This window comes from Lagopus muta, chromosome 27 (assembly GCF_023343835.1).
Source record: "Lagopus muta isolate bLagMut1 chromosome 27, bLagMut1 primary, whole genome shotgun sequence".
NCBI classification, from domain to species: domain Eukaryota; kingdom Metazoa; phylum Chordata; class Aves; order Galliformes; family Phasianidae; genus Lagopus; species Lagopus muta.
Window position 1 is genome coordinate 1464568 of NC_064459.1, and position 21178 is coordinate 1485745.

The following is a 21178-nucleotide window of genomic DNA, read 5'->3' on the forward strand; positions in this document are numbered from 1 at the left end:
CTTCCCTGACCTCGAATCCCAATCCCCCCTTCACGTTAAAAACCATTCCCTCGGTCCCATCGCCACCCGGACACGAAAAAAGTTCTTTTCCATCACGTTTATCATCTCCACTGAGACAACGGAAGGCCACAGCGAGCAGCCACAGCAAGTGCTGGGGACGGGGCAGGCGCAGAGCCGTGCTGTGACAGTGTCACAGAGAGTTCTTGTGAGCTCAGGGAGAGGGGCTGAGCTCAGCGGTCACGGAACCCCCCGCTGCCACTCTCGAGCTCCCTTGGCAGGTAAGGCAGCAGGCTGCTCTGCTCCTGGCACTGCGGCCCTCCGGCTGCTCCCAGTGCCCCACATCTCACCCAGGGCCCATTTGGGCATTTCCCCACAGAGAGAATCCCTTCACGGACGCTGACGGTGCTTGCGACACCCGACGCCGCTTTCTTTGGATTGTTTGTGCCACCACCGGCCTGCTGCAATGCAGCCCACCTTTGGCAACGCAGCAGTGCCGGTGACACTGCAACCCCTCGACGTCCCCGTTGTCACCCACGTGGTGCCTCAGGTCTGGCCTGGGGTGCCCCGTGTCCGGGGACAGGGAGCGCAGCTCCCACCCGGGGGGCCGCCTCCATCTGTGCGTCAGCTCCCACCTTGGGGGCTGCACCCAGGGACGGCTCCCCCCGCAGCCCCTGCCCACCGCTGGGGACATCCCCTGCAGGCAGGGACACCGCAGCCCCCGCAGCCGATGGGGCTGTGGCCTGGGGCCGTGTTCCACGCGCAGCCCCCGCAGCCCGCAGGCGGCTGCCCGCTGCAGGACCCCCATCGCCGCGTCCTTCCGCCGGCACCTCCAGCGCAGCAGCAGGGGCTCCCCGCGCCCTGCACCCTGCCCGCCAGCTGGCAGCAGGCGGCGGGGGCCCTTTGCAGATGCCGTGGTGCTCACGGAGGGCCAGGGGCACCCAGCGCGCCACCGACGCGTGCCCCCAACCCACCGCGGCTCCGCTCGGCTGCAGCAGCGCGGCGCTGGACTCAGGTGGTGAGTTTGGGGGCTGCAGGGCGGGGCGGCAGGCTGTCCGCACCGGGCGGCTGTGGGAAGGCTGGCATTGCCTCACTGGGGACGTTCTTGCTTTTCCAGCGGCGACAGCGAGCGCAGACGTGGCGGAGGACGTTGCTGATCTGCTCCCGTGGATCAGCGGTGAGTCTGTGGTCTGCAGAGGGGGGCGGGTGGGCGTCCGCGCCGAGGGGGGGTGGGAAAGCTGGCATTGCCCCTGTGGGATCTTCTTGCTCTTTGCAGAACTGACATCCAACGCAGGCATCCCGGTCGACACCTCGGAGATCGATGATGTGCTGGCGTGGCTCAGCAACGGTGAGTTGAGGGGGCTGCAGAGCAGGCGGGGGATGTCTGCACCGAGGGGCTGTTGGAAAGCTGGCCCTGACCCTTGGGGATTTCCTTCCTTCTCCAGAAGGGACCCCCAGCTCAGCCGTTCCAGGGGACAAGGACATCGACAGGTCTGCTCACCTGGATGGCTGGTGAGTGCAGGGGGCCGCAGCGGCGGCGGCGGATGTCCGCCCCGAGTGGCTGTGGGAAGGCTGCCGTCATCGTTCTGGGGGGGTTTTGCTTTTCCAGAAGCGTCGAGTTGCCCGGAGGTCCCCCAGCCGCCACTGCCAGCCGTCCCCAGCAGCCTCAGCACCTCTCCTGCCGTCGGAGCGGCCCCCGACCTTCCCACGAGCGGCAGGCAGCTCGGCAGAGAGGCGCAGGCTGTCGCCGGGCCCCTCGGGGAGCCGTTCTCAGGGCAGCCGGCATCCTCTGAGTCGCGGGCTCCGCGGGCACCTGATGGAGGAGGCGCGGCAGAGGCAGCCCCGGGTGCTTCTCAGCCGCCTGGCGCTGCCGACCCACCTGGACGCTCGCGTGCCTCCTTCGGCCCAGACCGCACGGCTGATGGAGGAGGCGAAGCAGAGGCAGCCCCGGGTGCTTCTCGCTCCGCCTGGCGCTGCCGCCCGGCTGCACCTCCTGCCGCGTGCCGGACGGCCGCCGCCAGGGTGGCACCGAGCCGGCCGAGTGCCCGGCGCCCGCCCGCAGCGCCAGGAAAGGCAGGAGCAGAGGGCGCGAGCAGCGCAAGGACAGCGTCCCGGCCGGGAAGAGGAAGCTGCCCCCCGGGCCACGACGCTCCGCGGCACAAACGGCGGCGCTAGGCGAGGCCGGCCGGGCTCAGCCTCAGCGGGAGCGGCTGCGGAAAGCGGCCCGCAAAGAAGGCGCAGCTGAGGCGCGGCCACGGCCCGCAAATGAGGCTCCCTGCAGCCCCGGGCTCCTCGCCGGCCCCTGCGGCATAGAGAGCAGCGGCGGTGCTGCAGGGGCACCGGCACCGGCCCCGGCGCTGCCCCTCCAAACCCGGGCTGTCCACCGACGTCATCTCGGACTGCTCCATTATCTGACACGATGTTCAATTAGGTTACACTGCATTAAATTATTAAAGGTTTTATATTCACTTTCCTACGCCTCCGCTTGCAGTCATTCACGCAGCACTAAACCCCCCCAGAGCCCAGTGCCCACCTGCAGGGCAGCACAGAGGGCCGTGTCCCAGGGCTGCCCCCACCGGCCTCATCCCTCCCCTCCGATGTCCCCTGCCCTCCTCCGGCAGCACTGGGTGGCAATGTAGGGATGGGGAATGGCTGCCCTCCAGTCACTGTCTCCCCAGTCAGCGCCATCCCCTCCATCTCTGTTCCAGCAGGAGAAACGCACACCTCCATACAGCCACAAACACGGGGAGTGGGGCCATAAATGCTGGATGCCATCTCCAGACAACTGGAAGAAAAGGAGGTGATGAGGAGCAGTCAGCACGGGTTCAGCAGGGGGAGGTCGTGCTCCACCAACCTGGTGGCCTTCTGTGATGTTGTGTCTGGCTGGGTGGATGGGGGCAGAGCAGTGGATGTGGCCTACCTTGATTTCAGCAAGGCTTTTGATGCTGTCCCCCACGACATCCTTATAACAAAGCTGAGGAAGTGTGGGATGGATGAGTGGACAGTGAGGTGGGTTGAGAACTGGCTGCTGGCAGAGCACAGAGGGTCGTTGTTGGTGGTGCAGAGTCCGGTTGGAGGCCTGTAAGCAGCGGTGTTCCTCAGGGGTCTGTGCTGGGTCCGCTCTTGTTCAACATCTTCATCAATGACCTTGATGAGGGGATAATGGCCACCCTCAGCAAGTTTGTGATGATACGAAGTTGGGAGGATTGGCTGCAGGCCGTGCTGCCATTCAGCGAGAGCTGGGCAGGCTGAGAGCTGGGCAGAAAAAAAACCGGATGAGGTTTAAGAACAGCAAGTGTGGAGTCTTGCATGTGGGGAGGAATAATGGCATGCATTGGTACAGGATGGGGATGAGGTGCTGGAGGGGAGCTCTGCGGAGGGACCTGGGTGTCCTGGTGGACGACAGGTTGCCATAGCCAGCAGTGTGCCCTTGTGGCCAAAAGGCCAATGGCATCCTGGGCTGCATTGCACACAGCGTGGCCAGCAGGTGGAGGGAGGCGATCCTCCCCCTCTGCTCTGCCCTGTGAGGCCTCATCTGCAGCACTGCGTCCAGTTCTGGGCTCCCCAGTACAAAACAGACAGGGAGCTCTTGGGAAGCAGAGGGACAGAAAGATGGTGAGGGGCCTGGAGCATCTCTGCTATGGAGAAAGGCTGAGTGAACTGGGGCTGTTCAGCATGGAGAAAAGAAGACTGAGAGGGGAGCTGATCCAGGTCTGTAAATATCTGAGGTGTGGGGGGCAGAATGGCGAGGATGGACTGTTTTCAGTGGGGAGTGGAGACAGGAGGAGGGGAAACGGCCGGAAACTGAGCATAGGAAGTTGTGCAGCAATGTGCGAAGGAACGGCTGTGCAGTGAGGGGAGGAGCAATGGGACAGGGAGGGGGGGAGTCTATGGGTCCCAACGTGTCTCTATGGGTCCCAACGTGTCTCTATGGGTCCCAGTGTGTCTCTATGGGTCCCAACGTGTCTCTATGGGTCCCAATGTGTCTCTATGGGTCCCAACGTGTCTCTGTGGGTCCCAATGTGTCTCTATGGGTCCCAAAATGTCTCTGTGGGTCCCAACATGTCTCTATGGGTCCCAATGTGTCTCTATGGGTCCCAAAATGTCTCTGTGGGTCCCAACGTGTCTCTATGGGTCCCAACGTGTCTCTATGGGTCCCAACGTGTCCCTATGGTCCCACTGCTCACTGCTGCCCATGGAGGTGGTGGAGTCTCCTGCTCTGCAGATGTTCCAGCCCTGCCTGGATGCTGAGCTGTGCGACTGCTGTAGGAACGGCTTTGGCAGGGGGTTGGACTCCATGATCCCTGCAGCTCCCTTCCAACCCCTGCAGTTCTGTGATGCTGTGATTCTGTGAAATCCCCCCTGTAAGGGCACAGCACATCCCTGACTGCCTCATGAGACTGAATTAATACAAGCCTATGGGCCGGACGGCTGCATCCCAGGGCTCTGGAGAAGCTGGCTGAGGCGGTCGCTGAGCCTCTCTCCATCCTATCTGAGAAGTCGTGGCTGCCAGGTGAGGTCCTGGATGACTGCAGGAAGGGTCAGGTCACTGTTTATAAATGTTTATAAATGTTTTATATTCACTTTCCTACGCCTCCGCTTGCAGTCATTCATGCGGCACAAGGGAACAATTGGCGCAGTGGGAGGAAGGGATGCCGTTCAGAGGGACCTCAGGAGGCCGGAAAGGTGGGCTGGGTGAACCTGGGGAGGTTCTTGGGCTGGAGGAACCGCAGGTATGAGCACAGAATGGAGGAGCTCCTGGAGAGCAGCCCTGCAGGGACGGAGCCGGGGGTCCTGAGGGATGGAAAGCTGAACGCGAGCCAGCAGTGCGTGATTGCAGCTGGGCAACAAACGGGAGCCTGGGCTCCATCAGCAGACGGGGGGCAGCAGGGACAGGGAGGCGATCGTCCCCCTCTGCTCTGCTCCTGTGAGGCCCCATCTGCAGCACTGCGTCCAGGGCTGGAGCCCCCAGGACAGGAAGGACAGGGAGCTGCTGGAGAGGGTGCAGAGGAGCCGCAGAGATGAGCAGGGGCTGCAGCACCTCCACCACGAAGACAGGCTGAGGGAGCTGGGCTCTTTCAGCATGGAGAAAAGAAGGCTGCGGGGTGACCTCAGTGCAGCCTGCAGTGCCTGAAGGGAGCCTGCAGGCAGGAGGGGAGTCAGCTCTGTGCAAGGGGAGATGGCAGCAGGACGAGGGGAAACGAATGGAGGGAGGGCAGCTGGAGGTTGGATGTCAGGGGAAGTTGTGTGCTGTGAGAGCGGGGAGGGGCTGAACAGCTGCCAGAGAGGCTGTGATGCCCCGTCCATCCCTGCAGGTGTTGGAGGCCAGGTTGGATGGGGCCCTGGGCAGCCTGGGCTGCTGTTGGATGTGGAGGTTGGTGGCCCTGCGTGCGGCAGGGGGTTGGAGCTCCATGATCCTCGAGGTCCCTTCCAGCCCTGGCCGTTCTGTCATGCTGTCCTGCTGCCCCGAGCCGTAGGGACTGGTGACGTCAAGCTCGCCCTTGACGTCACGAGCTCACAGGCCGCAGCTCCGGGCGCGGCCAATGGGAGCGGCGGACGGGCGTGATTGACGGCGGGGGCGGGCACTGCGCGGCGGCGCCGCCACCCGAAGGGGCGTGGCCTGGCGGGAGGGGGCGTGGCCGGGCGGAGACCGCAGAGGGCGCGCGGGGACGCGGCGGGCGGAGCCTCTCCCCGCCCACGTGACCTCGCGGGGGAGCCGCGCGCGGCGGCGCGGAGTGCGGCGGTGACGTCACCTCTTGTCGCAGAGGGGCGGGGCGGGGCGCGGGGCCGCGCGCCGGAAGCGGGGCGGCGCGCGCGGAAGGGCCGGCGCGGGGCGGGCGGGCGGACAAGATGGCGGACGGGGACAGCGGCAGCGAGCGCGGCGGCAGCGGCAGCGGCAGCGGGGGGGGCGGCGGCGGAGGCGGCGGCTTCGCGGCTCCCCGAGGCGGCGGCGGCGGAGGCGGCGGCGGTGGAGGCGGCGGGCCGGGCGCCGGGGCGGGCCCCGAGCAGGAGACGCAGGAGCTGGCGTCGAAGCGGCTGGACATCCAGAACAAGCGCTTCTACCTGGACGTGAAGCAGAACGCCAAGGGCCGCTTCCTGAAGATCGCCGAGGTGGGCGCCGGCGGGTCCAAGAGCCGCCTGACGCTGTCCATGGCCGTGGCGGCGGAGTTCCGCGACTACCTGGGCGACTTCATCGAGCACTACGCGCAGCTGGGGCCGTCCAGCCCCGAGCAGCTGGCGCAGGCCGCGGGGCCCGGCGGCGACGAGGGCGGGTCGGGGCCGCGCCGCGCTCTGAAGAGCGAATTCCTGGTGCGGGAGAACCGCAAGTATTACCTGGACCTGAAGGAGAACCAGCGCGGCCGCTTCCTGCGCATCCGGCAGACCGTCAACCGCGGGCCCGGCGGCCCGGGAGGTTTCCCCGGCGGCCCCCCGGGGCTGCAGAGCGGGCAGACCATCGCCCTGCCGGCCCAGGGCCTGATCGAGTTCCGCGACGCGCTGGCGAAGCTGATCGACGATTACGGAGGGGAGGAGGACGAGCTGGGCGGCCCCGGAGGCGGCGGGCCGGGCGGGGGGGGCCTCTACGGGGAGCTGCCCGAGGGCACCTCCATCACCGTGGACTCCAAGCGCTTCTTCTTCGACGTGGGCTGCAATAAGTACGGCGTCTTCCTGCGGGTGAGCGAGGTGAAGCCGTCCTACCGCAACGCCATCACCGTCCCTTACAAAGCCTGGGCCAAGTTCGGCGGCGCGTTCTGCCGCTACGCCGACGAGATGCGCGACATCCAGGAGCGCCAGCGGGACAAGCTGTACGACCGCCGCGCGGGGCCGCCCGGACCGGGCAGCGGCAGCGGCGCCGGCGACGATTCGGACGGCGACGACGTGGACGACGACTGAGCCCCCCCCGACCCCCCCCCATCCATCCATTCATCCATCCGTCTGCCCCGGCCCCCCCCCCCCTCCCACCCCGCCCGGAGCCCCCCTCCCCCCCCCCCCCCCTCCTTCCTTTCCCTTCCCTTCCTCGGGAGAAGGGGAGCCGCAAACCCCGGACGCGGTTGGAGCGCCCGGCCCCACCGCAGCCCCGCGCCTCTCCTCCCATCGGGCACGGAGCGCCCGCGGCTCTCAGCCCGCTTCCAAACGAGGACGACGCGCTCCTTGGGGCCGCCCGGCTCCCCTCCCTTCCCTCCCCGTCCCTCTATCCGTGCCGCTCCACCCCACCAGCATCCCGGCATCCGCACCGGAGCCCACGGCCGCGAGAGGCGATGCGATGTGACGCAGGGCTTCGTCTCTGGACCAACGTCCATTGTCTCTTTTTATTCCCTTTTCAATTCCCCCCCCAGCTCCGTTCCGCAGAATTGTTTTCCGGGATGCAAAACTCCAGGCGCCCGACCCGGACCCCGTAAGCAAACAAGCAGGTGGGAAGCCGGCAGCTCTGTGAGCAGTAAGGATCGCTCTCGTTTGGCTTCGGGTCTCATTTTTTTCCTCTTCTTTTTTTTTTTTTTTTTGGCTTTTTCCCCCTTTTTCTTTTGACCACGGGGGTCGCAGGGCCGAGCAGCAGGAAGGCGGCAGCACGAAGCACACGGCCTCAGGTGCACAAATCCCACCCCGTCCTCCTCTTCTTCCTCTTCCTCCTCCGAGCGCGGGTTTTTAACACGAACTCAGTGCATCTCCTCAGTACCTCAACGCGTGGTGGCTGTGGGAGCTGTGAGCCCCGCCACATTTCCCCTGGTTTTTTGTTTTGTTTTGTTTTTCAATTTTTAATTATTCTTAATGACCACCTCGGCTCCTGCGCCGCGCAGCACGGCGGGGCCTCCCGGCGCTCTCCTCTCTTATTAAATGGATTTTCACTCTCTTTGGTCTTTTTTTTCCTCCGGTTTTGAAGCAATCTGCTCAGTCCCGCCCTGCAGAGCGGTGTTTTTTAAGCCTCCTGCCTTTGAACTGAATGGGAGCCCGCCGTTCATTCCAAAGTTCCAGCTGTTGCTGTGTGACGCCTCCCAGGCTCTCGCAGGACCGTCGTCGTCGCTCCGGTTCCGTCGCCCCGCGCCCGCCCTCTCATTTCAGCTGCCTTTTAATTTATTGGCTCCATCCCCTCCCGGCCGCCCCGCTCCGTGTGCTCCGTATTTATTGGCAGCAGTGAGGCGCCGGCGGCTCGTCCAGCAGGGCCGCCCCCAGCCGCCCTCCGTCGCCCCTTTGTAAGGGAATTTTTAACCGGAACTCTCTTCCTCCTGGCTGTTTTTAACTCTCCTCCATCACACCAGGACTCCGTTTCCAGGCCCTGTCGGCGCGGCGCCGTTCTGTACTGTAACTCGTCCCGTAAGGCAGCTGTCGGTGATGTCCTGCTGTACCGCTGTGTGAGCAGCGCCGCGGCCCCTCGCTTCGGTGCTGACGGACTTTCTGTTGCTGGGAGCCACGCCGGTTCTTGCTCCGCTCGGGCGGTCCCTCTCCTTTTGCAGAGGGTTATATATATATATATATATATATATAAAATATATATATATTCTTCTTGGGTTTTTTTCTCCTTTTTCTTTTGTTTTTGGCTGAGATCGCCTGGCCTTCCTCAACTCCGCGGTGGCGCCGCCTGGGAACCGCGTGGAAAAGGGACGAGGCAAAACATCGCGTAGGCCAAAAAACAAAACCACAACAAAACCCACAGCAAAAGGCCCTGCATCAGCCCCACATCGGCCCCACATCAGCCCCACATCGGCCCCACATCTCCCACCCGGCGCCACAGGCGGCTCCAGCCTCCGGGATCCGAGAGCCGCGTCTGCGTGCGGAAACCTGCGGCTCCATGCGAGCTTCCGGCACGCGGTGAGGAGAGCAGAGCGCGTCGGGGGAAGGAATCGCAGCAGCAAAGAGAGAAGCGGCGCCCGGCTGCGGCAGCAGAGGCTGAGCGAAGGCCTGGCTGCTCCCTGGGTGCCTCAGCGCTCCGTGCCGATGGCAGCCGGCCCAGCGCTGCAGGCAGAGCCGGGCTCCATGCGGTGGTTCGGCCGTTCCTTCTGTGTCTGCATACACACGGCCCCGCATGTGTGTATAGATATGAGGTGGTTGTTTCGCTTGGTTGGTTTTTGGTTTTTGGTTGTTGTTTTCTTTTTTCGATGGCTTGGATTCTGTAGGAGACGGGCGGAAGGTTTTTAGCCGGAAGGGGAACGCCGGGTTTGTGGAGCTTCCAGATTTCTGTCGCCCCCCAGAAGGGACGTTTGGAGAGCGCGACTCTATCAGAGCATCTGCTGTACAAACGGAAATGTAAATCTTGTATAGCGCCCCAAAACTCCGTGTAAATAAAGAGCCCAGACGGCCGGGCCGCCCGCCCGCGTGGATCAGCCCGAGAATCAAATCCACGGCTCCGCCGACATCAAAACCGCTTCGATTTCCCCGCTCCCTCCCAAGAGAAAACGGAAAACGCTGCGTTTCGGCCCCGCGTCTCCCGGCCGCCGCGGGGTGACGGCGCAGGACCGGCCGCAGAGCGTCCTTCATATGGAGCGTCCTTCGTATGGAGCGTCCTTCATATGGAGCATCCTTCCTATGGAGCATCCTTCCTATGGAGCATCCTTCCTATGGAGCATCCTTCGTATGGAGCATCCTTCATATGGAGCTGCCCCCATACGGAGCTCCCACCGCACGGAGCTCCCATCGTAGCGGTGCAGCGCCGCCCCCAGGCGCTCTGCTCCCCCGGCTGCTCCGCTCCGCACCGAGGGGCGGCTTCTCCTCGCCTCGCCGGCTTCTCTTTTAAAATAGAAGATAAAAACAAAAAAATAGAAAAAAAAGAAAAAGAAAGAAAAGAAAAAGCACCGTGAAGCGAATGGTGATGGTACGTGGGGCGGCGCGGCGGCCGTCTCTCAGCAGATATTTGCCACGGATGGAGGAGGTGGCCGCTGGAACGGCGGCTCCGTGCCGGGAGGTTTTGGGGACGGCCGCGCGTCCCCCCGGGGCTGCGGCACCGGGCTGCTGCCGGCTGCGGCCCCGCTGCGTGGGAAGGCGCTCGGGCCGTCGTGCGAGGAGGCGACGGGCGCGGCTGGAGGCGGACGAGACGGGCGGAGGGCGGAGGAGGAGCCGGGACGGCGGAACAGCGAGCGAGGAGAGCCGGGCGCGGCTGCGCGATATCTGCTGAGAGAGCGACTCGCCGCTCACAACCCCCCACCTCCCCCCCGAGAACCTTGACGAAAGGAGAAGAAAAAAAAGAAAAAAAGAAAAAAAAAAAAGGAAAAAAAAAAAAAGTTTTATTCCTCTTATTTTTGTAACGAAAGAAAGAAAAAAAAAACTAAAAGCAAACCGTGCACTTTACGCGGCCCAGCGGGGGCTGCCGGGGCTCCCGGCTCCTCTCCCACGGCGGCGGGGCCGATTCTCATTCCCTTCCTGTGCGGCCGGCGGGGCGGCTTCGGGAGCGCCGGGGAAAGCCGGAGTTTGCCGAAGGCAGGGCTGGATTTACCACTAGCGAAAGATGACGCCCGACGTGACGAACTCCTCATGCTAGCGAGCACTCCTTACCGTAGCAGATTTTTGCAAATGGAGTTTTACAGTCTATATTTAAAGAATTGTATGTTTGTAACAAATAAAAAAAAAAAAAAGTATGCGGAAAAGTGAATGAAAAAAAAAAAACACAAAAAAAAACCAACCCAGACGGTCGCCTGGCCTCGCTCTGTTACGGGGGGTTTGGGGGTCGGGGCGCAGCGATGCGGGCGGGGAGCGGCACCGGGGGGCGGCGCAGCTCTGCGGGGCCTCCGGGACGGGGACGGCGGGCGGGGGGAGAGAAGGAGAGAAGGGAGAAAAGGGAAGGGAAAGAAGGGAAAGAAGGGGGGATGGAAGGAAGGAGGGGGAAGCGGAATCGCGAGGGGCTGCGGGCACGTGCGCGCGCTCGGTGACGCATGCGCTGCAGCGCGGCCGCATTCAGGCTGCGGCTCCCCGCGGGCGCGCGGGCTCATCTGAGGACACGGACGGCAGCCGCCTGCGCACTGCGCGCTGCCGCCCGGCCCCGCCTCGGCCGCCGCCGCACGAAGCCCCGGGGCTCCGAGTCCTCGCGTGACCCCGCGGCCGGAGCCCCGCCGGCAGCCGACAGCGCGGGGGGTGCGGGGCTCCGGGACGGCCGAGGGGCCGCGGGATGGGGGGCGGATGGGGGGCTGCCCGCATCCCCTCCGCGTCGCAGATGGCGGCTGTGGGGCTGCGGTTCCCCCCCTGTGGTCAGTGCCGGGGGTGCCGAGCGGCTCCCCGTACCTCAGCCGTGCCCCGAATGGCAGCTGTGGGGCTGGCGGCAGGTGTGGGGCTGCAGCTCAGGGCTCGGTGCTGGGGGGGGCTGCCCTCATTCTTGGCGCTCCCTGTACCTCATCCACGCCCCATGGGGCAGCTGTGGGGCTGCAGGCAGGCAGCAGCTGGGGTGGGGGCTGCAGTTCCTCCCATGCACTCAGACTCAGCGGTGGGGCACTGGGGGGGCTCCCCTCCTTCTCCTCATCCGTGTCCTGTGGGGCAGCTGTGGGGCTGCAGGCAGGCGGCAGCTGGGGGCTGGGGGCAGCTGCGGGGCTGCAGCCCCTCTTCTGTTGTGTTCAGGGGCTCAGTGCAGGGGGGCACTGGGGGGGCTCCCTTCTGCCCAGTGCTCTGTACCTCATCCGTGCCCTGTGAAGGAGCTGTAGGGCTGCAGGCAGGCAGCAGCTGCAGGCTTTGGGGCAGCTGTGGGGCTGCAGCCCCTCTCGTGCAATCAGGGGCTCAGTGCTGGGGGCACCGAGGGGGCTCCCCTCCTTCTGCTCAGTGCTCCATAGCTCACCCACATCCTGTGGGGCAGCTGTGGGGCTGTAAGGAGGCAGCAGGTGTGGGGCTGCAGCTCAGGGCTCAGTGCTGGGGGGCACTGAGGGGGCTCCCCTGCTGTTCCTCGGTGCTCCCCATATCTCATCCACACCCTGTGGGGCAGCTGCGGGGCTTCAATCTCCTACCCCCTCCCCCCCCCCCCCGGTGCACTCAGACTCAGTGCTGGGGGGCAGTGAGGGGGGGCTCCGTCCTTCTCTTAAGTGTTCTGTACCTCATCCATGCCCTGTGGGGCTGCAGGCAGGCAGCAGTTGTAGGTTGGGGGGCAGCTGCGGGGCTGCAGCCCCCTACTGCGCTCAGGGGCTCACTGTTGGGGTGCACTAAGGGGGCTCCCCTCTGCTCAGTGCTCTGTACATCACCCATGTCCCATGCGACAGCTGTAGGGCTGCAGGCAGGCAGCAGCTGCAGGCTTTGGGGCAGCTGTGGGGCTGCAGCCTCTCTGGTGCAATCAGGGTCTCAGCGCTGGGGGCACCGAGGGGGCTCCCCTCCTTCTCCTCAGAGCTCCCCATACTTCATCCATGCCCCATGTGGCAGCTATAGGGCTGTTAAGCAGGCAGCAGGTGTGGGGCTGCAGTTCAGGGGCTCGGTGCTGGCTGGGGGGCAACTGGGAGCCATCGCCTCCATGCCCCATATGGCAACTGTGCGGCTGGAGGCAGGCAGGCAGCAGCTGCAGGTTTTGGGACAGGTGGGGACTGCGGTTCCCCCCATGCACTCAGACTCGGTGCTGGGGGGCACTGAGGGGGCTCCCCTCCTTCTCAGCGTTCTGTACCTCATCCAGGTCCCCCATGGCAGCTGTGGGGCTGCAGTCCCTCTGGTCAATCAGCGTGGGGGGCTCCCCTCCTTCTGCTCAGCGCTCCATACCTCACCCGCCATCCTGGGGCTGTAAGCAGGCAGCAGGTGCGGTTCTGCAGCTCAGGGGCTCGCTGCTGGGAGGCTCGCATTCTCAGCGCTCCACCGTCCTGAGGGGCAGCTGCGGGGCTGCAGCCCCCTGGTGGGCACAGAGGTTCAGTGCTGGGTGGACCGGGTCACTGTGCGGCTCTTTCTCCTCAGCGCTCCGTTCCTCATCCCGTCCCCGGAGGGAATTCCCCTCACGGTACCTCGCGGCCCCTCCTCACAGAGGCAGAGAAGAAACGGACGGACAGCAGCCCCCCCCCCAACTTCTCTTCACAAACAAACAACACGCCGGGCGGGGCGAGAGAATGGGCGGGAAAGCTATTCCTCTTTCTATTGGTTCAGTTGTCCGTCCATCTTCTCTGCCCCGCCTCTCTCCGCGCGGTCGGCTCTTTCTATTGGTTCGTCCTCACGTCACTCCGCAGGGTCCGCCGGACACGCCCCCCGCCCCCCCACCCCGCCTTCAGCCTCTGCGTGCCGTGTGCAAAGGAAAAACAGCCGTTAAACGGGCCGCGGGGCGGGGCCAGCGGAGCGGCCAACAAGCCTCGCGGCGATTGGCGGCGGCGGGACGTTCAAATCAGTACGGGGCGCTCCGATTGGCCCGGGGTCGCCGCGGCAGGCCGGGCTCCCTCCTCGCGCTCGGACGGGTATTGTCTGACGGCTCCTGAGGCGGTTCGAGCGGCGGAGTCGGGGACCGGCGGTGGCACCATGGTGAGGAACGGGGCCGGGGGGCGAGGAGACGGCCTGAGGGGGAGCGAGGAGCGGGGCTGGGGGCGAGGACTGAAGGGCGCGGGGCCCGAACCGTGCGGGCGTTGCGCTGCGTGTGGGCGGGAAGGCCCGAGGGGGAGAGGAGAAACGTCAGCGCTGGGGACGGACGGCGGGCAGAGCGGCCGCGGGACGGCGGTTGGAAGGGGCCTGCAGGGGCAGCTCGTCCCGACCGTCTGACCTCGGCGGGGGCCTCAATTCGGGCCCGGACGCTTCCACGGAGGGGAGAAGGGCAGAGCGGCTGAAACGGCCCGGCCTGCTGCGCTTGGCGCTGCCAGAGCGGCTGCGGCTCCTGCCCCGCATCGCGCTGCCCGGCCCTTCCCTGCATCCACAGCCTGATTTCTGCCCTGCGCCCCCTCTGCCCGTTCCTTGTATTCCTGCCCCGTGCCAGGAGCGCGGTGCCGAACGCAGCCCGCCCCGATGCTTCCCTCCGCGCTCACATCCCTATGGAGTCTCACGAAGCCTCATTTCGGCACCAAAGCGCCGCTGCTCCAAGGGCTGTCAGCTCCACGCTGTGCTGCGCCGCTCCTGAACTCCACGCTTTGCCGTTACCGCTTTGCTGAGGGGTTTTTGTTCGCTGTTTGGGCTGTGCTTCCTTCGGGGCGCTGCGCAGGGATGCGGGTTTTGTGCAACAAAGCGCTGTGGGGAGGCGGCACGGCGCTGTAGGGGTAACGTGCTCCGGTAGGGGTTGTATGGAGCCCTGAATGACGGGACGGGGCGGTTGTGCTCACGGCAGCACAGGACGCCCTGCGTTGCACAGGAGCCTCAATTCGGGCCCGGATGCTTCCAGGGAGAGGAGAAGGGCAGAGCGGCCGAAACGGCCCGGCCTGCTGCGCTTGGTGCTGCCAGAGCGGCTGCGGCTCCTGCCTCTGCACGACGGCCATCAGTTCCAGCCCCGCTGTGTGCAGCTCCCGACCAGCAGCCCGGAGCTGCATCCAGCCTGGCCTCGAACGCCTGCAGGGCCGGGGCGTCCGCAGCCTCGTTGGGGCAGCCTGTGCCACCGCCTCGCCGCCCTCTGGCTGCAAAGCTTCCAACCTCAACCTCCCCGGTCTCACTTGACGCCGCTCCCCTCGTCCCGTCGCCACCCGCCCTCACAAACGGTCAAACCGGGCCCGGTTTTGTGTGCTGAACGCGGCGCTGCGCTCGCCCCGCAGCCTTCCGTTCTGCAAGCGGAACGAGCCCGGCTCCCTCAGCCTTTACACACGGGAGCTCGGCCCTCTGCCGCTTCGGCCGCCGCTCCCTGAGGAGCCGCTCTGCCCTCGGCCGCCGCTCCGCAGCCCCGCGTCCCCCCTCTCCCAAAGCCGCCCGCGGCGCTCCGTTCCCCCCCCCCGTTGGCGCCGCACAGCCGAGGAGCGCAGAGCCCCAGGCGCCGCGCTGACCGCGCTCTCCGTCCCGCAGGCAGGTGGGAAGGCCGGGAAGGACAGCGGGAAGGCCAAGGCGAAGGCGGTGTCTCGCTCGCAGAGAGCCGGATTGCAGGTAACGAGCGGCGGCCGCGGCGCTGCCATCCGTGCCGGGCTCAGTGCTGTAAGCGCCGCTCCGCCGCTGCCACGGCGCCCCGCCACGCCTTTTCCCCCGCTCCAAGGTGAAGTTCCCTGCCCTGCCTCCTCCGCCGCTCGCCGCTCGCCCCTCAGGCCGTGCCCGCAGGGCGGGGCGGGGCCGGATGCTCCCGACGCGCGGCCCCCAGCCGCCGCCCGCCCCGCTCAGCCGCCTCTCCCCCGTTGCAGTTCCCCGTGGGCCGCATCCATCGGCACCTGAAGACTCGCACCACCAGCCACGGGCGGGTCGGCGCCACCGCCGCCGTGTACAGCGCCGCCATCCTCGAGTACCTCACGGCTGAGGTGGGTGCGGGGGGGGCGGAGGGGCGGGGGGCTGGAGGGGCGGCCAGGCTGCGCTGTGCTGCTGCCCACGGCTCTGCAGCACAGCTGAGGGATCTGAGTGCTGCTGGAAGGCTGTGAGCGTTGGTTCTGTGGGGCAGGGCTGTGGGGTTCTGCTATGGGGTGATGCTGTGGGGTGATGCTGTGACACAGAGCTGTGGGGCAGCACTGTGGGATGGTGCCATGGAGGAGTGCTTTGGGATGGTGCTGTGGGGTGATGCTGTGGGGCAGTGCTTTAGAATTCTGCTATGGGGCGTTGCTTTGGGGGTGATGCTGTGGGGCAGTGCTTTGGGGTTGTGCTATAGGGTGATGCTTTGGGTCAGTGTTTTGCTGTGGGGCAGCAGTGTGGGGTTATACCCTAAGATGACTCCATAGTGTGATGCTGTGGGGTGACAGTGTGGTGTGATTCCATGGGGCAACGATACAGAGCAGCACTGTGGGGGTGATGCTATGGGGTGATGGCAAAGGGCAGCGCTATGGGGTGGCACTAAATGGTGACTATGGGGCGATGCTGTGACACAGAGCTATGGGGCAGCGCTATGGGGCGATGCTGTGGGGCAGCAGCTGGGCTGAGCAGAGCGTTCCCAACGCGCAGCCCCCCGCCGTTCCCCCGCAGGTCCTGGAGCTGGCAGGCAACGCCTCCAAGGACCTCAAAGTGAAGCGCATCACCCCCCGCCATTTGCAGCTGGCGATCCGGTGGGGACGAAGAGTTGGATTCCCTCATCAAAGCCACCATCGCGGGGGGAGGTAGGTGGCACCCGGGGGGGCACCCAGTGGCACCCATAGGGGCATCCGTAGGGGAACCCACAAGGTCATCCAGTGGCACCCCATGACATCCCAATGGCACCCATAGGGGCACCTATAGGGTGGCCCATTGACATCCCAGTGGCACCCCATGACATCCCAGAGGCACCCATGGGGGCACCCCAGTGGCACCCAATGACACCCATAGGGGCACCCATGGGATCACCTGTAGGCACCCAGTGGCACCCATAGGGGCACCCAATGGCTCATAACAGCACCCATAGGGTCACCCATTGACACCCCAGTGCCACTGAACGTCACCCATAGAGGCACCCATGGGGTCACCCAGTGGCACCCATAGGGGCATCCGTAGGGGAACCCACAGGGTCATCCAGTGGCACCCCATGATACCCCAATGGCACCCATAGGAGCACCCATAGGGTCGCCTATTAACATCCCAGCGCCACCCAGTGGCACCCCATGACATCCCAGAGGCACCCAATGGCACCCCATGACATCCCAGAGGCACCCATGGAGACACCCAATGGCCCCAATAGCACCCGTAGGGGCACCCAATGGTACATAACGGCACCCATAGGGGCACCCCGTGGTACCCCAGTGGCACCCAGTGACATCCCATGACACCCCAATGGCACCCATAGGGGCACCCAGTGGCACCCATAAGGGCACCCAATGGCACATAACAACACCCATAAAGTCACCCATTGACACCCCATTGCCACCCAATGGCAACCCATGACACCCACGTGGTACCCATAGGGGCACCCAATAGCATTAATGGCACCCATAGTGGCACCCAGTGGCACCCATGGGGTCACCCAATGGCATCCATAGGGGCACCCATGGGGTCACCTGGTGGCACTAATGGCACCCATAGGCACCTATGGGGGCACCCAGTGGCACCCCATGATACCCCATGACACCCCAATGGCACCCATAGGAGCACCCAATTGGCATTAATGGCACCCATAGGGGCACCCATGGTGTCACCCACTGGCACTAATGGCACCCATAGGGACACCCACAGGGTCACACAATGACACCCATGGTGTCACCCACTGGCACCCATAGGGGCACCCATAGGGGCACCCATAGGGTCGCACAGTGACACCCATGGTGTCACCCACTGGCACTAATGGCACTCATAGGTGCACCCATAGGGACACCCACAGGGGTCCCCACAATGACACCCCTGGGGTCACTCACTGGCACTAATGGCACCCATAGGGACACCCATAGGGGCACCCACAGGGTCACACAATGACGCCCATGGTGTCACCCACTGGCACTACTGGCATCCATAGGGACACCCACAGGGTCCCACAATGCACCCATAGGGGCACCCATAGGGGCACCCATAGGGTCGCACAATGACACCCATGGTGTCACCCACTGGCACTAATGGCACCATAGGGACACCCATTGGGGCACCCATTGGGGCACCCATAGGGTCGCACAATGACACCCCTGGGGTCACCCACTGGCAGGTAATGGCACCCATAGGGGCACCCATAGAGACACCCATAGGGACACCCACAGGGTTGCACAGTGACACCCATAAGGTCATCCACTGGCACTAATGGCACCCATAGGGCACCCATAGGGTCGCACAGTGACACCCCTGGGGTCACCCACTGGCACTAATGGCATCCATAGGGACACCCACATGGGGGTCCCACAATGCACCCATAGGGGCACCCATAGGGCACCCATAGGGTCGCACAGTGACACCCCTGGGTCCCCATTGGCGCCTCCATCCGGCTGCTCTCAGCCTCCCTCGGTTTCTCCGCAGGCGTCATCCCGCACATCCACAAGTCGCTGATCGGGAAGAAGGGGCAGCAGAAAACCGCGTAGGGACGGCGCTCCGACCTGGCGCCGCTGCGGCCCAGCGCTGCTGGGATGTGGGGGGGGGGGGGAGGGGGCAAAGGGGAAACGTTGCGATGGGTTTTGTGTCCCCCCCCCTCGGGGCCGAGGTTTCAGCCGTGTGTTTTGTACCGAAATGGAGCGGATAAAACATTTTTTACAAAGCGCGTGGCTGTGGGGGCGGAACGGAGCTGTGGGGGGAGCGGCATCAGCGCCTGCAGGCGTTTGGGGGGAGGCCGGAAAGGTGGGATGGCGAATAGAATCAGAACCATAGAATCACCAAGGTTGGACCTCAGAGCTCCTCCAGTCCAACCGCTCACCAGCAGCTCCCACTGACCCACGTCCCTCAGCACAACAACATCGGGTTGCTGTAGGGGACACATGGGGACTCCATAGGGACACATGAGGATGCCACAGGGACACATAGAATCATAGAACCATAGAATCACCAAGGTTGGAAAAGGCCTCAAAGCTCCTCCAGTCCCACCGCTCACCCGTCACCAGCAGCTGCCACTGACCCACGTCCCTCAGCACAGCATCCAGCCTTTCCTTCAACACCCCAGGCTCGGTGCCTCCCCCACCTCCCTGTGCATCCATTGCAGTGCCTGACCTTTCTGACAAGTCGTACAGCCTCATGTCCAGCCTGAATCTCCCCTGCCGTAGCTTGAAGCCGTTCCCCTCTGCTCCCATCACTGATGGCACGAGAGCAGAGGCCGACCCCCAGCTCCCTGCAGCCTCCCTTCAGCAGCCATAGGGAGCAGTGAGCTCTGCCCTGAGCTCCTCTTCCCCATGCTGAACATTCCCAGCTCCTTCAGCCTCTCCTCATCAGCCCTGTGCTCCATCCTGGGGAGGTTCGGCACGGCGCAGTTCGGCTCTTGGGCCGGAGGAACCGCAGGTATGAGCACAGAATGGAGGAGCTCCTGGAGAGCAGCCCTGCAGGGACGGAGCCGGGGGGTCCTGAGGGATGGAAAGCTGAACGCGAGCCAGCAGTGCGTGATTGCAGCTGGGGAACAAACGGGAGCCTGGGCTCCGTCAGCAGGGGGGGCAGCAGGGACAGGGAGGCGATCGTCCCCCTCTGCTCTGCTCCTGTGAGGCCCCATCTGCAGCACTGCGTCCAGGGCTGGAGCCCCCAGGACAGAAGGACAGGGAGCTGCTGGAGAGGGGCAGAGGAGCCGCAGAGATGAGCAGGGGCTGCAGCACCTCCACCACGAAGACAGGCTGAGGGAGCTGGGCCTCGTTCAGCATGGAGAAAAGAAGGCTGCGGGGTGACCTCAGTGCAGCCTGCAGTGCCTGAAGGGAGCCTGCAGGCAGGAGGGGAGTCAGCTCTGTGCAAGGGGAGATGGCAGCAGGGACGAGGGGAAACGGTTTGAATGGAGGGAGGGCAGCTGGAGGTTGGATGTCAGGGGAAGTTGTGTGCTGTGAGAGCGGGGAGGGGGCTGAACAGCTGCCAGAGAGGCTGTGATGCCCCGTCCATCCCTGCAGGTGTTGGAGGCCAGGTTGGATGGGGCCCTGGGCACCTGGGCTGCTGTTGGATGTGGAGGTTGGTGGGCCCTGCGTGCGGCAGGGGGTTGCAGCTCCGCGATCCTCGAGGTCCCTCCAGCCCCGGTTCCGCCGCGCTGTTGCCGCAGCCCAGGCACGCAGCGCTGTTTTCTCTGCCCCGCAACCGGAGGAGCCCCAAAACCCCGCGCCTTCCCGCCCAAAATACAAATCGCCTATTTGGTCACGCCCACTATGCAAATAAGTGGGCGGTGCCTGCGGCTGTAACCGCGCCCCCGCCGCCTGGCGGCGGCGGTTCTGTCCGGCGGACCGTCCGTGAGGGCCGCGCGGTGCCGCACACCCACACGGCCAGTGCTGCGACTGAGGAGCAGCGCCCCGCAACCCGCCCCGCACCGCCCGCGGGACTCGGCCCGCTCACAGCGCCTGTACCCGGCACAAGATGGCGGCCAGAGGCGCCAGGCGAAGCGCACGGCACCGCTCCGCGCCGCCGTCGCGCCACGAGGCCCCGCGCGGCCCGCACAGCCGGCCTGGAGGCGACGGACCGGCGGACCCACGCGCTCCGTGCGGCGGCGCTGCCCGAAGCCGCACAATGGCGGCGCCGCGCGGCCCCAAGATGGCGGCCCGCGAGAACCCGGCCCCGCCGTGACGGCGCGGCGCACGCGCGGCCCGCTCTCCTCTCAGCGCGTGCGCCTCGCCGCCTCCGCGGGTTTCCGCGCGCCGGGCCGCTCCATGCGGGCGGGGGGGGGAGGAGCTCCCGGCGGATCGCTGCTCCCCCGTCCGTCCGGCCGCGAGGACGGCGCTCGGCCAGCCGGCCCCGCGCCGTTCCTCACCGCTCCGCCCGCCCGGCGCTCCTCGCGGCTCTCGAGATACCGGCGGCGGCGCGGGGAGCGCCGGGCGTTACGTAACGCTCCCCCCCCCCCCCCGCCCCTCCCCGCGTGGTTCCTTCGCGGCGCGCTCGGCGCACGCCATTGGCCGGGAGCCGCGAGCGGGCGGGGGGCGACGAGGGTATAAATAGGAGCGAGGCGGCCGGCGCCGCTCTTAGTTCGCCGCTTCCTCGCCGCGCGTCGCCGCTCTCCGCGCTCCGCTCCGCCCGCGTCCGCCGCCCCTCCGCCATGAACGGGCAGCTGAACGGCTTCCACGAGGTGTTCATCGAGGAGGGAACGTTCCTCTTCACCTCCGAGTCCGGTGGGCGAAGGGCACCCAGGTGCGGGCCCGGCGGGGCGGCCATTGCGCAGGCGCGGCCTCGTCGAAGCGGGGGAGGGGAGGGGCGGGGTGGGTGCGGGGTTGGTCGCGCGCGCCGGTTCCCGCGGGTCGCGGAGTTGCGGGGGGGGGGGTGGGGTGGAGGGAGGTGTGACGTCACGTGGCGCGCGCGCCGCATTGCGGGCCCCGCAGCGCACGTGGTTCACCGCGTGGGGGGGGCGCGGGGCGGGGGGGGGGAGCGGGACACGCAGCGCCGTGACATTGCGGGGATCGGGGTGCGGGGGCGGCGGGATGGGATCGGAGAGGGGGGGGCGGGGGTTGGGGGGGGCCGTGACTCAGAGCCGTGACTCAGCGAATCCCAGCGCCGCCCCCACCCCTCCCCGCGCCGTTCCCGTTGTCACCGCGCTGCGGGACCCCCTCCTTCCCCGCGCCGCCTTCGGCCCTTCCGCATCTCCGTCCCCCGGCGCGGGGAATCGGGGGCGGCACCGTCTCCACCCCCATTCCCTCCCCTCCCCCCCCCCCCCCCCCCCCCCCGCAGGCGC

The 21178-nt window shown here is 65.8% G+C and overlaps 3 protein-coding genes and 1 long non-coding RNA gene across 4 annotated transcripts; all 4 read left to right on the forward strand.

The window, feature by feature from the left end:
• The first annotated feature begins 965 nt into the window (after positions 1-965).
• LOC125685266 (uncharacterized) lies at positions 966-1345 on the forward strand. Its single transcript, XR_007373410.1, has 3 exons — positions 966-1015; positions 1115-1174; positions 1274-1345. It is a non-coding gene; the product is annotated as an uncharacterized LOC125685266 (long non-coding RNA).
• A 148-nt stretch (positions 1346-1493) lies between these two features.
• On the forward strand, positions 1494-2172 carry LOC125685142 (translation initiation factor IF-2-like). The gene is made up of 2 exons (XM_048927974.1): positions 1494-1509; positions 1607-2172. Exons 1-2 carry the CDS (start codon positions 1503-1505, stop codon positions 2170-2172), a joined length of 573 nt encoding a protein of 190 aa, XP_048783931.1. The 5' UTR covers positions 1494-1502.
• Positions 2173-5847: 3675 nt separating this feature from the next.
• On the forward strand, positions 5848-6933 carry PURB (purine rich element binding protein B). Its single transcript, XM_048928089.1, has one exon. It carries the CDS (start codon positions 5848-5850, stop codon positions 6886-6888), a length of 1041 nt encoding a protein of 346 aa, XP_048784046.1. The 3' UTR covers positions 6889-6933.
• A 6254-nt stretch (positions 6934-13187) lies between these two features.
• LOC125685303 (histone H2A.V) lies at positions 13188-18007 on the forward strand. The gene is given in 6 exon segments (XM_048928261.1): positions 13188-13383; positions 14836-14913; positions 15162-15275; positions 15928-16008; positions 16010-16058; positions 17869-18007. Coding segments are annotated over 6 exon segments (387 nt in total). The 5' UTR covers positions 13188-13380; the 3' UTR covers positions 17931-18007.
• The last annotated feature ends 3171 nt before the right edge of the window (positions 18008-21178 follow it).

Coding starts and splice junctions, on each gene's coding strand:
- PURB (XM_048928089.1), top strand. CDS start 5,848: ATGGCGGACGGGGACAGCGGCAGCGAGCGCGGCGGCAGCGGCAGCGGC.